The sequence below is a fragment of the Cryptomeria japonica genome, chromosome 2 (assembly GCF_030272615.1).
Source record: "Cryptomeria japonica chromosome 2, Sugi_1.0, whole genome shotgun sequence".
NCBI classification, from domain to species: Eukaryota; Viridiplantae; Streptophyta; class Pinopsida; order Cupressales; family Cupressaceae; genus Cryptomeria; species Cryptomeria japonica.
In genome coordinates, this window is record NC_081406.1 from 668,385,703 (window position 1) to 668,401,541 (window position 15,839).

The following is a 15,839-nucleotide window of genomic DNA, read 5'->3' on the forward strand; positions in this document are numbered from 1 at the left end:
TCGAAATGCAAGATGCAAAGTAACCCCATAGCTGATTTGTTTAATGTGTAGCTTGTTGATGTATTTTTATGCACAATCGAACACAAAATAAAATACCAAGGTATCTTATCCTCTCTTGAATAAAGTCTCTCAAATGCTATGCTTCGCGATCAAATGAGACAACTCCAAGGTTACCAAATGTTAGGTCTTGACGTGGATAAGCTCAATGGTTTGATGTGATAATGCTAGAATCACAAGGGGACTTACTTGGCACATGAATGCTTGAATACTTGGACGTTGCTGGAACTCGGGCCTAACTCATCTAACAAAGAAAGATCAAAAGGAAAGGGTTTAGAGAGTCTAATCTAATCCTAGGAATGTAGGATGTAGTGAATGACTTGGTGAGACTCTCCTAGACTTTGCTTTGACATCGATGAACAATTCCACAAAGCTAGTGCAATCTTTTAACGTAAAGTTATAGATGTTCAAATTACTACCATCAACATCAATACCATCAAGGCAATGCATACCAATGGACAAGGAATAATTGAAGTTAAGTTTGATTCAAATTCTAGTTGACTACACAATGCAAACTTACTATCAGTAAGAAGCTAGTGCTATGGATTAAACGAATTTCATCACTAATCATCCACAAAATCTTCCATTTATCTAATCAAAATGAAAGCAAATGAGAATTGGAAACCATGCAACATGTTGAACAACACATTTCAAGAGTATATTCGTTTACAAGCCTTAGCAACAATTTCTTCTTCTCCTACTCTACTCTACTCTAACTTCTAATGATCTAACTACTAACTATCTTCTACTCTTCTACGTCTAACTATTAACCTTTATAAATGAGAGAGCTGAGCCTTATATAGATAGCTCATTACAATGAATGGTTCAGATTGATTCAAGATCAATGGCCCAAATCAAAAGATAGAAACCCTAATTAGGGTTTATTACAACCACCACTACATTGGCCAATGAGAGATGAGGGTAGGTAAGATAAATAATAATTGATGTAGCGCTATGTGTCACTTATCCCATCCTTGAATGAATGCCGACTTGGAATGCTTTGATTGGACGAATGATGACTGGGATGCCACCTCAACTTGCCTTGTAGACTTAATCAATTTGTCTTGTACATTCCTCATGATGTTTGGAATGCCCCTTGAGCTATTTCCTCCTTAACATTTGCTGACTTTGAGATTTCTTGATGTAGTTCCTGAACATTTCTTGATGTGAAATCCTTCGTGCTCATGTCTTGAACCTTGAACTTGCTTTCCTTCATTTGTTTACCATCATGGAGAAGCTTCTTCATGTTTGATCTAGTCCGCATCCCTGCCTTTGAAATCTTTGTCTTGAAATCCTCTTCCAATCATTGAAATGTTGATCTTCCTCATTGAAATATATCTTTATCAAGTCTTTTCCATGCCTTGGGCAATCCTCTTTCACATCGAGCCTCGATCATCTTGCGTCCCTTCCTTGTAGCAGACCTGCAAAGCAAACAAACATTGAATCAAACACCCATGTGATAAACATTGTTTCAACCTTGGTGGGAAATTGATCCTTGTAGGGATGGCTCAGTCCTCACAAATAATATTCTAGAATTAATTAAGGGTCTGATTTCAAATAGTTTTCAGACCTATTAGCTTATGAAAATCAGAAATTCAACAATTATGTAACACAAATTCTGGAAAATATAAGATATTTGATTAAAATGTGGAAAATTTGTCCTCAGCAAACCTGATTTTCAGACTTAGGATAATCTGATTGCAATAACTAAGTCTGAAGACACCCTTGTAAACTCAGAAAATGGCGTGTTTGATGCATTTACAGGTCTGATTTCTGAGTATAAAGTCGGTGGACACCCCTGAAAGTGGTTGATTTAGGTGTTGGAAAATTGTCTCAGATTTGCTTTTCTGAGCACCAAGTCCGAATACACCCTCTAAGGTCTGAAAATGAATAATTTCAGTGTTTTTATGATGTTCCAGGTCTGATGGAAGTCTGAAGACACCCTTGCAACTCGACTTCAATGGCTGGGAACAATTTTAATCATGTCGCCACATCAACATGCACTGCAGTTCGTGCTTAATTGACTGAAAATGAACACGTTTTGGCTTAGATAATGGCTGGGCACAATGTCTTTGGTCTGAGAATGACAGCTGGAGATGATGTTTCAGACCTGGACCAGCAACGTCACTCCCCTATAATGCTTACAATCTCCTCCAATGATGGCGCCCTTGGTATTTTGATGCAACTTTGGTCATGGATGGCTGGGAATGGCCACGTCTTGGCACAAGAATGAGAGTTGGGAACAAAGCAAATAAAAAATGGCTGGAAATGTTGTTGAGTCTAAATCAGCCATGGTGCAACAATGTCTTTGGTCTGAGAATGACAGCTGGAGATGATGTTTCAGACCTGGACCAGCAACGTCACTCCCCTACAATGCTTACAATCTCCTCCAATGATGGCGCCCTTGGTATTTTGAAGCGACTTTGGTCATGGATGGCTGGGAATGGCCACGTCTTGGCACAAGAATGAGAGTTGGGAACAAAGCAAATAAAAAATGGCTGGAAATGTTGTTTGAGTCTAAATCAGCCATGGTGCCTCTCCTTTCAGCTCAACAACCTTCAATCATGAGGGAAATGATGCCTTATATAAAATAGCCCCTTACTCCAGCAATGGCGAACTTCAAATCGGCCCCTTCAGCACCTTCAGTCACTTTATAATAAAATATAAGGGGCTGGGCGGTTCCTTTATCCATGTTTTTACCTTGAAAAGTCACCACACAACCAATGTGGGATTAAAATTTGCCCCTTTTTTAGCCACAATGGAAAATCGATATGCATTGGGTATTCAACACTTGGCACATTTTCGTTTGCTTGATCATTAAATAAATATGGTAGGGGAGAATGGATCTTCATTGGGACACATTTGTCTCTAAAATTGCACTTAAATTCGATCTTTAGCTACTTGGGGAAGATCGATCCCTATCTGGAGAAATTATTTCCGTCACTTAATTCATTTGCATCCCCAAATTCACTCCAGGGGAAAATCGATGGTCACCTGGACAAATAAATTTGATCATTTCATGTAAAAATACCCTCTGGTGGAAATTCACCTTTTATCGAGACTCAAAATTCCATTAAAACTTGTCAAATTCCATTAAAATATCCCCTAGGGGAAAATTGAACCCCATCTGGACATGAAAATCTTATCATTTTCCATCATTTTATCCCCAGTGGAGAATCGACCTCCATCGGGACACATAAACTTGTTCAAGTCCTTGCATGTTTATTCATCCTTACCTCATTTGGTTCCACTCAACAATGAATGTGGGATAAATATTATAAAATAGCAGCCTGGTGGAAAAACTTGCGTCATCGGGACACTTCATTCACATTGAGTGGAAAAATGACCTCCATCGAGACAAAATGACAGTGGAGAATCTAGATGCATTGGGATTTTCCCAAAAACACTGTCCATGAGGGAAAAAATGCACGTCATCGGGACAAAGATCATTTACATTATAAAAATCACTTCCTTATGCTCAAAACGCAGTGGAAAATCAATTCTCCATCAGGACAAAGTCCATTTTCACCTTTAAAACTTAGTGGAAAAAGGTCTCCCTTTAGGATTTTTCAATTTTATGCCTTAGTTTCATGGGCAAAAATGGCTTCCATCGGGACTCTGATGATTTCTACACTGAAAAAGCCCGAACTTGTCATATTTTACCATTTCGCTCAATGGAAATTCTATTTCCATCCGGACTTCTAACATTTTAATTGGATTTGAGTGGGGGAAAACTGTGGTCCATCGGGACTTTGTGCATGCTTGACATAATTTACCTCCTAGGAGTGAAAAAACGACTCCTATAGAGACTTTTAGCACCTGCGCACAGAAATCACACCAATTTGCAACATTTTTCGCTCACATTTGAAGGCAAAATTGAAACTCAACACTTAGCAAGAATAAATCAAAACTCTATGGCAACCTAACACTTCGTTAACATCCTTTCACCATTTTGATCCTATTGACCACATTTATCCATCATTAGCAAAGGCTAAAACTAGGAAATTAGGCAAAACATCTACCCTAAAAAGCGAAAAGTGGTGGTCCCCATTTGCAATGGGGCGATGTGTGAAACGTCACAACACAGTTGAAGAATAAAATAGATGATTCCATTAGCAGTTTCTTCTTTACCAATGGCATCCCATTTCATGTAGCACGATCTCCTTATTATAGGGAGATGATGTCCATGGTGCCGAAGGGAGGACCATCATATGTGCCACTAGGTGAGACAAAATTGAGGACCATGATCTTGGATAAGAGCTATTCCAAGATCAATGTTTTAATGGAGATGATGGAGGCATGTTGGGTGGCCTCTGGGTGTAGCATACATGTGCAAATGGCCCATACTTTCTTAGAGCAGTTGATTGTATAGGGCATCACAAAGATGCCGATTTTCAGTTTGAGGTCATCAAGGAGGCTATTAGAGAGATTGGGCCACAAAATTTTGTCCAAGTAGTGACAAATGCAGCCATGTGTGTAGAGCAACGGGGAAACTTACTAAGGCAGCCTATTGACATATTTGTTGGACTCCATGTTGTGTGCATGCCATGAACAATGCAATCAAGGACATGGGGAAGATTGACTAGATTGGAGGAGTGGTCAGTGATGCGAGAGATGTGCAGATTTTTATTTGCAACCACCACACTTCACATGCAATCTTCAGGACTTTCTCGAAGGAGGAGTTCTTGAAACCAGTTGATAGAGGATATGCATCCTATTTCATTCTCTTGGAGAGAATGATTGAGTTGCAAGAGGCATTGCAACTCATGGTTATGACAACAAAGTGGAATAGGTGGGCCGAGGCCAAGACAGAGTAGGGGAGAAGGGTGAAGGAGATAGTGAAGAGTGATGTGTTTTGGATTGATGCAAAATACATTGTCTCCATCATTGCTCCAGTATTCTAGGTCATTAGATATGGGGATGGGGATGCACCTAACCTTGGAGAGGTGTATGAGTGCATCGATTCTATGCTTGGCAAGATGAGGGCTGCTGTGCGAGTGAAGGACCCTACTTTAGCATTCTACAATGAGCACATTGGTCCAATCATTCATCGCAGATGGGACAAGCTCAACACTCACTTGCATATGGCTTCCCATGCCTTGAATCCTAAGTGGTACAAGGCTACACCGGGTAGAGTTACATTGATTTAGGATGATGAGGTGAAGGCCGGGTTCTTTAGGTGCATAGAGAAGATGTAAGATGCTAGAGATGCTGGCATATTTCACACTAAGTGGACGAAATTTGCCACTCTTAGGGGTTATTTAGACACGACAAAGATGGATATAGAAACTATAGCACATGAGGACGCACTTTTGTGGTGGAATTGTCATGGTCAGAAATCTTTGACTACCACTCTAGCTATCCGTATGCTATCCCAGGTTTCTAGTTCTTTAGCTGCTGAGAGGAAATGGTCTACATATAGCTTCGTCCACTTTCTTAAGAGGAACAAACTTACCTCCAAGAGAGTAGAGAAGCTTGTACCTGTACATAGTGTTTTGCGTCTCATTAACCGCAAGACACTTGTGTACAAGGAGAGTCTAGTGACACGATGAGATGTAGAGCTAGAGGAGCCATCATAGATTGATGAGGATGATCCTACCACTTCAGATGTAGGGCTGGTTGGTGTTAGCTTGAGGGATCTTGACCGTGGGGAGTCTAGTAGTTCTAGTGATGAGGAGTTTGTAGATGATTAGAGGCCTCCCTTCGCTACATTTTGAGTTTTGAGTTTTGAGTTTTGACATTTTGGCATTTTTGTCTTTTGTAATGCTATTGCTATTTGCTACTCATTGTAATGATGTATCGTATAATCATCTTTATAGACTGTGCTATCAGATATTCATATTTTTGATATAATAGAAATCTCAAATTTGACAATTTCATTTTTCAAATTTTATTTAGCAATTAGCATTCAAGAAATCTTAATATTTAGATTTAGTATTTGAAATTTTGCTATTTTATAATTTTACTAATTTCCCATAGTTTATTTTGAAATGTAATTCTTATACTGTTATACATCTTTTCACAACTAGTTTTTCAAGTACTATAAGTATATGTTTAACTATATCAGCAGCGGTTCCCCAGCCGTCCCCTCGTCTCCAACGACAATGGAACACTGGTAACAACACCACCATGATTTTTAATAAAAAAATGTAAAAAAGTTTTGGAAATAAATTCCATATAAATACCCATGATTTATTTTTAAAAATTTGTTAAAAAGAATTAACCCACTTTGATACCATGAAATGATAATCCGTTATATATTAATTACAATGGAGACGAAGACTCCTTATATAGAGAATACAAGAGGATCTTTCCATAATGGAAATGTTCAAGAATAGAAACATGAATGATAGAAAGAAAACTCCTAAAACTAACTAAAGACGAAAGACATAAACGAAAGTTTCTAAATACCAACTAATGACTAAGATGACCATTGTAGTAATATTACAATATTACTTTAATACAATGTACATAGGGTGCAGATTTTGTTTCTATTATGAAATCAAGATTGCAATATAAAGACATTTTATATTCGATATCTATGACATCTTGTATGTCCAGGGATGTGACATTCTGGTTTTAATGTTACATAGTTCTATAAGGTCCTCGTGAAATGATTTTGTGAATTTTTAATAGAAAAAAGTTTTATGTTACTCGTTGATAATTTGATATTGATGAGAAGAATGCTGTGCATGTCATGAATGAACAAAAACATTTGTCATTTAATTATAGAATGAGAAAGGTGCTTTCTACCCGGGGATTGAACATGTCATGCTCAATGATTACATTATACAAACACTGTTTTTTGTGTTGGAAAGAGAAGTTCTCATCATGCAATGATTAATAAAATTTCTGAATGTCATGCTCTTTTTGATTTTCCTTTCCTCGATTTATTCAATAACAAGAGATGGATATATAGTTGTTTTCAAGTTGTGAAAATTAGTTTCCTTTGTGTTGTATTGAGTTGTTGATAATTTGTCCTGCAGGTGAGGGAATTTAGAGCTGACGAGCTTATGGAATTCTATAAGGTATGATATAATCTGTATAATAGTGCTGCTAGTCTTACATGTGAATTTCAGGGGTAAAATGGGTTGCCATTTTCTTTTCTAACCATATTTTCAATTTATCTTGTATGGTTTACTGTAACACCAGAATATATTATTGTGTGATGAATGCAAAAATCCTTGTAATACTACATGTATGATAACAAGTTAAGCTCAAACTGGCATTTTGACACGAATGTTTATGAACTCCTTCACTTAGTCATGATATATTTATTAATATTTGACTAAAATAGACACTCTTGTTTTTGATTTGTTTGCTTATAGAACATTGTGTCATTTTCTGCAGTCGGACATGAAATTAAAGAAGTTTTTACATATCATTGAGAGCTCTTCTGTATTTCCAGTGATCTATGACAGCAAGAGGTACATTTTAGCGTTATTATTCTGCCATTTTTTCGATCAATATAGTAGATGTAAGTTCAATTGCTTTTGAGAATCTTATACGTTTATAAGACATGATAGTCATATGATTGGCGCTGGAAATTCTTCATGTGCATTGAACCTTATATGCTGTTGATTAACACCAACTAGTTTTTGCTCCTTCTTAGTGACCTCTTCTTCAATAGGCTTTTGTTTTCCCTCCTGGTATTTCCTTTTTGTATATATGGTTATATGTTGCAGGACCGTATTATCTTTGCCTCCCATAATTAATGGTGCTCATTCTGCTATTACTTTGAAAACGAAGAATGTATTCATTGAATGCACAGCAACTGACCTGACAAAAGCAAAAATTGTTCTGAATACAATGGTAAGTTACTTATAAATCAAAGTGCTATTCTTTGTTGATTTTTATCGGGAAAGTCAACTTTGCAAACAATTTATGCAATCCCAGTAGGAACTTTTCCTCTGCCAGCGGATTTGGTTTCCAGTTCACAACTTTGAATTTTCCATTTCCGTTTGTATTTTTTTTGGGTTTAATAACAATATGTAATATAATAATGCATAAAAAGTAGAGTTGGGTGTTTAGAAAAAGGAAACAAAGAATCAGTCTTTTGTGATGTCTGGGTTTTAAAAAATGTATTCACAATCTTCTATTTATATCTGTGTGCAGGTGACAATGTTTTCAATATACTGTGAAAAGAAATTTGAGGTGGAGCCAGTTGAGGTGATAACCTCGGATGAAAAATCTTTCATTTATCCAGATCTCTCTGTTTGGAACTTGGAGGTTGATATACCATATATTATTCAATCGATTGGCATTCCTATAAAAGCGAATGAGGTGAATATTTTTTGATTATTCCATATATTCTTTAAACCTGATAATGTTTTAGTTGAATATACTCATTTATTAACTAAAGAAATGAAAATTTGTGCAAATTTTAAATATGGAAGTGTCTGTCTCCTAGATAAATAAGTTCCCATGATGTTCTGTAAATGGGCTTAGGGAATTAATGTGGGTGAATTATTACTTTGAAGCAAAGATGAAAAAATCGGGTAAAAATCATTCAAATCTTGATTAATCCCGAGTCATTTGCCCTGCCAATTTAATCGGCTGAAAAACCGCAGACGATTTTTTTTTAAAAATCGCAATTTTCGTAGGTTAAAAGTCACGATAAAATCGCAAGTTAAATGTAAAAAATCGCGTATGTTGACTCCAGACTTCTTTTCGAGTCATCAACCTGTAAAAAATTGAGGGACTCATGCTGGGCGTCGACCTGCACAAAGCCTGCTTGACCCATGTTGGGAGTCGCCTCTCGTACCGCAACCTCCAGGAAGGCTGCCGAAAAAAAAATGATTTTTACAATTTTTTGCGCTGTGTTTAATTTATTTAGGTTTTTTTAAAATTAGCTTATTTCTTTCTTTTATAAAATTTCAAATATGTATTTAAAATTTTAATAATGTGCATTTATAAAAATTAAATCGTATACTATTACTTTATTTTATTGTTTTATTTTTAATATTAGTATTTGATAAATTAAAATTTAATATTTTAAAATGCTTAATTTACTTTTAAAATTACAAATCTATAAAACTTAACAAATCTAGGTTAATTTAAGTAAACAAAGTATATTGTGTTTTATAAATTTAGTGTATATGTGTGTGTTTTTAGAATATTTTAAGTAATTATATATTTTCAAATGTTCGATAATTTTGCCGATTTATTGCCGATTTTTTCTCGATTTTTTCCTGATTCCCGATTTTCTAAAAAATTTCGGCCAAAAGATTTATTGCCGATTAAGATATTTACATCTTTGCTTTGAAGTATCCTACCCTTAGACCATAGATTAGAAAACATTGTCTTAATCATAAGTTGATAATAAATGTTCTAAATCCATCATTCCGAGGACATTTACCTTGTAGTATAATACATATTAATATTTATAAAAATAGTAAACACATTGGTTATTGCTAAATAGTTGTCATTGAGAACATATAGTATGATCAAACCAAAACTTGTAATCTTACGATTGATGTCTATCATAGTGATTACATGGTTAATTTGGGCCTTTATTCTAGAACCCCTGGAGCTTTGCCTTAATTATTAGATTAAGTTAAAATGAGGGATTGCTATGTGTACACTAAAATACAAAAAATAGTTTAGGACTGTTAGGGTTAGTTTATGTTATCAAGTTTGGCACTTAGTGAAAAAAACTTATGCTTGCAGCCTTTATGTTTAGTTAAAGAAAAACCTAAGCCTTAACAAGTTTATAGGTTAAAGGTTTGAATTTAATACAAATTGTAGCATTTTCTTTAAATGTGAAAAACAACATAACCTACCCTAACCCTAACCCTAAAATATAAGTTACTGGTTCATGCTTAGATATGGTGGTTTGCAAACATTAGTACAGCAATTGTTTTTGGGTATGCCCGTACGCGCGCGCACACACACACACACTTAGCCTTCAATCCAAATTTCTATCATATGCTCAATGCATCTCTATTTAAACCATAAAAGTTTTGGATATTACAATAAACAAGAAAGCAACGAAGATTTAATGCCATGCTGATAGCCACAACACTAGATAATCTATTGAATGATGCTGTTTTCAACTAATCAAGAGAGAAAAATACAATGCAAAAGATTGAATAAAAAGAAAATATAGCTGAATGTATTTATAAGAAATGCAGAGAAGAAAGGTGGAGTATGGAGAGACATCACTAACTTCACTCACCTCACTCACCATTATTAGGCCTAAATAAGCCTATCTAAGCAAGTTAAACTAAAGATGTAGGAAAATAACTAATAAACTAATGGAAAGCGAAAAACTATACTAACATAATCTGTAAGCTATATGGGTCCCAACGATGGGTATGATGGAAATATTGTCATTGATGTCAAAGGAATTTGGAGGATGATGAACATATTGGATGATGCTTAGATGACTGTTAACTTATACAAGTTGGAATTATTATGCCGGTTGACAATGATCAAATTGAGTATGACTTACACATATCAAATTAAGTATGTTGTACATTACATATTGGTTTATACTTTATAGTCTGTTCATACTATAAAGCCATCCTCTCAGGATATGAATATGCAGCAGAAACAAAGGATTATTATCAGCAGCAATCAGCTATTTAATGAATCTATACTGTGTGCAGTTATAAAGCCACAATGTTCTCATAAACTGTGTATCAGTGACTATGTATTTCTGTGTATGGCTTGATTATAATACAGTCTCAATCTGTATCGACAACTTCATATCAAAAAGGGAGTCACACAGCAATGATGCATACTGGTGTATTAACTTATATGTATGATTGATATCTACAGAAGGAGCATTCAAACAATGGATACAGAATGTCCAGCAGTTTGCGGAAACAGAAGATATGATTTGATTCAAACTTACATTGAACATGTACGAAAAAGAAAAATAATTTTGTAAAGGAGGATGCGATTTAATTTGTTTTATAGATATGTCTATAATAAAAATCGTGTTTAGAAGAAACCCAATAATAATCAAGTCATGTGTATATGTCTTACACAACCAACTCATCAAGTGATACGTTGACATGGCCAAGGAGTCTGTTGACTTAATTCAACGCAAGACAAAAATATGAATAAGACAAATTGCACATGAGACAAAATTGGAAATAAGTGAAATTGTAAAAGGTGCGATTAAGTAAAAATAGAAAGCTACGATCTCTTTATCTTGTGAATAATGGCAAAAGCATTTTCCTAAAAGACAAAATCTATTTTGTCTTATTCAAAAGCAAAGACAAAGCGGTGATTTGAATTTAAAATTAAAAGCATTAGCAAATCCTATTGAGGCAGCGCTTAATGAAAAGGTGTTGGTTATTTTAATAGCCATTATAAGAAGCAGTGACTTAAATAATATAAAGTTATAAACAAGCTTCTAAAAGGTCAACCCATTTGGTTAAGGCAACAATACGTATGAAGAGGTGCGATTTGTTTTTGAGGATGTTAAATGAATGAATCAATGAATGATTTTAATGACGTCCACGAGACTAATCAGTCTATGGGACCAAGAAAATCATAGCACCAGACCCTTTGAATTCCTTTCCATGTCAGATCTCCCGTTATGAATCTTGACCAGATAGCTAGCAGTTTGGTTGATATTGTCCTCATCAAATAAATGATACATGTTGTCGGCTTTCAAGATAAACTCATATTGAGCACGTACATCATCGTAAGCAGTGCACTCAATGAGAAAGTGGCGTCCAGTCTCTATAGCACCCGCCTTGCAGAACAAGCAAGTTCTCTCCTCCTAGACCTCTTTGGGTCTTTGCCACCTACCCGTTTCACATTTGAGATGATGTGAACCAGTCCTTAGTTGAGCAAGTAACAACTTTGCCTTCCCTTTAATAGCTGTCCCTAAGTATGCTTTCTCATCATGTTCTCCGGTTGGGTTAAACTCTTTGATGTAATACGCCTTTTTACGACCAATTTGATTAGTCCACACGGCAGTTTGAAACTTTTCAATGACAAACTTCTTTATTTCCCCAATAGTATTAGGACATTCGTGCAGCTGGATGTTCCATTTGTTCAACCATTTTTTGTTTTGTTTCATCCAAGTTTTCTTCCTACGGTTAAGACCTTCTTCCATCACAATCTTGGGCCACCTTTGGTTACTCATGTTTTCAACCTTCTTTAGATAACTTATTAACCAGATTATAGTGATGCCTCCAACAGAAAAGTACCTGTTTCAGCTAAAAGGATATCAGAAGGCACTGAAGTTTTAACTTTGAGATTGCTTGTGATCAAGTGCTTTTGAATTCTTTCTAACTGTCTCCACCCACATTTTGACATGCTGCCCCCCCCAAACCTCGCATCCATATAAACCACTGGTGTGACCAGCAAACCGAAAAGAGTTTTCTTGGTTTTCCAATCCCACAACTCAGCTTTTCTGCACCTATTCTGAAGTAAATATGACGCTTTCCATCCCCCTTGTATCCTTTTCGCTCTACAAGTTTCCCAACTAAGTTTACTTTGAAATTCAATGCTTAGACATTTGTATTCTTTCACAATTTCCAACGGACTACCTTCAAAAAGAAATGTTATTTGCTTAGCTTTCCTCTTTAGAGAGAAAATCATGATCTTGGTTTTGGTAATGTTCACCTCCATCCCTACCTCTTTACGAAAGTGCTCTAGAGCTCTTAAGTGTTTTCTCAAACCATGAGCCGTTTTAGATATTAGGATAAGATCATCCGCATATAAAAGTAATTTCACCACATAGTTTGCAAGATGGACACCTTCATCTTCCGACATGCTTAACCATGTTTCTAATTTATCAATGTATAAATCAAACAAAGTGGGAGATAGGGGGCACCCCTGCTTAATGCCAATGTCACTACCAAAACACTCAGACATTCCTTCACTAGTTTTGATTTTAGTTCTAACGTTCTCATAAAGTCTATGGACAGCCGCTTTGTATATGTCAGGTACCCCAAATCTTCCATTCTATTCCAAAGTTTGTCTCTAGGTACCGTGTCAAATGCTTTCTTAAAATCTACAAAACAGCAATATGCTTCTTCCCCTTGACTGTCCCATATTTTTTCTATCAAATGCCGAAGAGTGATGCAATGATCAATGGTGGAGTGTTTAGTTCTGAATAAAGTTTAATTTGTTTTGAATAAGGATCACTCTTTGGAAATGGTTCACACCTCTTGTGAAAGTGTTCGAGAAAATATATATGCTGGAAAAATAAGTGTGACTAGTGAAAACAGAAGAATATTGCTATATCTGTATGAAGAATATGTTAAGTGTGTAAGGTGAGTTGTAATATTGAGAAAATATATGTTGAGTTGTAAGGTGAGTGCGTTAAGTGTTCGAGAAAATATATATGCTAAGGAAATAATCTGAAAAAGAGGGTAATACTGTGTTCGTGGTATATGTGTATAAAATATAAAAGCTTATACACCAGGGTTTGTTGAAAAGAAGATATAAGGATATAATTCTGGAAAATATATTTAGACAGAGGGAAGTATGATACGTATATGTTGAAGAAAATTCAGAAGTATGAGAGAATAATTCTGAGATTATAACTCAGAAAATAAAGAATTCTCAGACATGTAGTGTGTGGTGTGTTATTCTGAAAATATAATCAGACACAAGTATTGTTGGGTGTAAGGAGAAATACAAAGCTGTGTGTAAGCATTGAAGATTAACATCATATTTACCAAAGAGATCGATGAGAATTGCAGATTCATGAAGGATTAATATAAGAATTCTGCAATGAAGTTTACAGCAAATTTGTAAATACTTTCATGTTCAGAATTTGTGCAAAAGATATAGTGTATGTTGCCCCTTGACTCCAACTTGGGGGTGCTGCCCCCAAACCCCCGTCGAAAAATATAGGGGGGAACTGTGCTGATGGAAGTAGGGAAAATTTAACCTTCGAGTCTGATTAGGCTCCATATAACAACATAATTAGCATTGAAGAAATCTTGGTATTATACATTTTAGAGTTGAAAGTTTGAAACTATGAGTATGAATGATGAAATTTCAAATATTGCGCGTTTGTAGATCTCCACCAAGATCTAGACGTATCTCTCTACCCCTCTTTTTCTCACCCTTAGAACTGGGAAGACCTCCACTAGGAAGAGGAAGAGGAATAGTAAATAGTTTTAGCTAGAGCTGGGAAGAGGAAGTTGTAATTGTAATTTGTAATGATGTATTTACTTTTTGTTTTACAAAAACTATTTACTATATTGCTTCCAGCCATCAGCATTCCTCATGAGGATGCAATTTTGTAGACACTTTGCATTTAAATATATCTAGAATTAACTTGTTTCTTTTGTGTTATCATTTATTGACTCATTGGATGCATCTTCTCATTAAATATTGCATAAAAAATACATTTTTTATTAAATTAAGCGTGTTTTTACGTTGCTGAGTTTTTCCGAGCTTTTGCCGAGTTTTTTTCTCAGGGGCTTGGCGAGTTGAGCCGAGTCGAGTTGAGTCGCGAGGAGTCCAACTATGGTATGTTCTGTATGGGACAACATTGAAATAGCAGATTTAAGGAAGAATTTGCAGCAGTTATAAGAAAGATTTTAATGCAGAATTTGAAGAAGAATTACAGCAGAATTATGAAGAGATCATAACAGATTTGTGGAAGATACTATAAGAGTTTTATGAAGAAGAATATATGCTTGTGAGGAAGGAATATATGCAAAAGATTAAACTGTCCATCATCAGTTGAGATAGCAACATTGTCAAGATGGGAATTCATATTTATATGAAGTGGGTTGGTGCTCACTAATTCTGGATTGGGGAGTTGGTGCTCACTAATTCTGGATTGGGGAGTTGGTGCTTCCAGTGGGTTGGTGCTCACAAATTCAGAAGTGGGAGTTGGTGCTTCTAGTGGGTTGGTGCTCACAAAATCAGATTTGGGAGTTGGTGCTTCCAGTGGGTTGGTGCTCACAAAATGAAATTTGGGAGTTGGTGCTTCCAGTGGGTAGGTGCTCACAAAATGAGATCTGGGAGTTGGTGCTTCGAGTGGGTTGGTGCTCACAAACAATGTTAGGGGTTGGTGCCTACAAATATTGTAAAAGTAGAAATATATAAAAGCATTGATTTACTGTGGTTTTCTCCCGTAAGGGTTTCCACGTATATATCTTGTGTTCTATTTAGTTAAATCACATATGAATGTTGATAAGCAATGGATATGTTTAGAAGATAAGTTACATACATGTAATTGAAGTTGAAAAAGTTAACGTTGGTGAAATTTGTTGTTATATTGATTCACCCCCCCTCCCTCTTAGTATAACCTTGTGCTCTTCAAGGTAGCCTGATGGGGTATCCATGTACATCAGAATCCTTCCATAGAGAAGCCCTCCTCTACTCCCCAAAGAAAAGAGAGAGAAGCCCCTCCGGAATAGAGAGAGAAAGATCCAATAAGGAAACAAGAGAGAGAGAGATGGATAATGTAGCCCCTCTAAATAGAATAGCCCTTGCAAGATCAATGACTCCACATGGCAAAGAGAGAATGTAGGTTTAAATGGCCCCATAACGAGTGTTGAAGTAGGTACCTCGACATTGAACAATGCATCTTCCTTTTGGTAGAAGAAAATCACATTGTGCAAGTTTGTTGAATTCACCCTGTAAAGGTGGAATGAATTCAGAAAACATGAAGGTCCTTTGAGACTGCTCAAATCTTCCATGGTAGTGCTAAAAAGTCTCACAATTGAATCAAAAGTCCTATACCTACCTAAAGGAAGTTACGTCTCAAAACCATGTGGAAATGATTGAAGAATAGATACCAATGATGTGGAGACAACAATTGATGAGGAATTGTCAACAAAGAGGATGGC

General features: G+C 35.9%; 1 protein-coding gene across 4 annotated transcripts in view; it reads left to right on the forward strand.

Moving 5' to 3' along the window:
- LOC131034032 (phenylalanine--tRNA ligase beta subunit, cytoplasmic) overlaps positions 1 to 15,839 on the forward strand; it is a 106,315-nt gene that overhangs the window by 37,905 nt on the left and 52,571 nt on the right. For all 4 annotated transcript variants that reach the window (XM_057965377.2, XM_057965379.2, XM_057965376.2 and 1 more), the window contains 4 exons: positions 7,044 to 7,085; positions 7,408 to 7,484; positions 7,743 to 7,869; positions 8,173 to 8,340. In XM_057965377.2, coding sequence (XP_057821360.2) covers positions 7,044 to 7,085; positions 7,408 to 7,484; positions 7,743 to 7,869; positions 8,173 to 8,340 — 414 coding nt within the window. The remainder of the gene's footprint in view (positions 1 to 7,043; positions 7,086 to 7,407; positions 7,485 to 7,742; positions 7,870 to 8,172; positions 8,341 to 15,839) is intronic.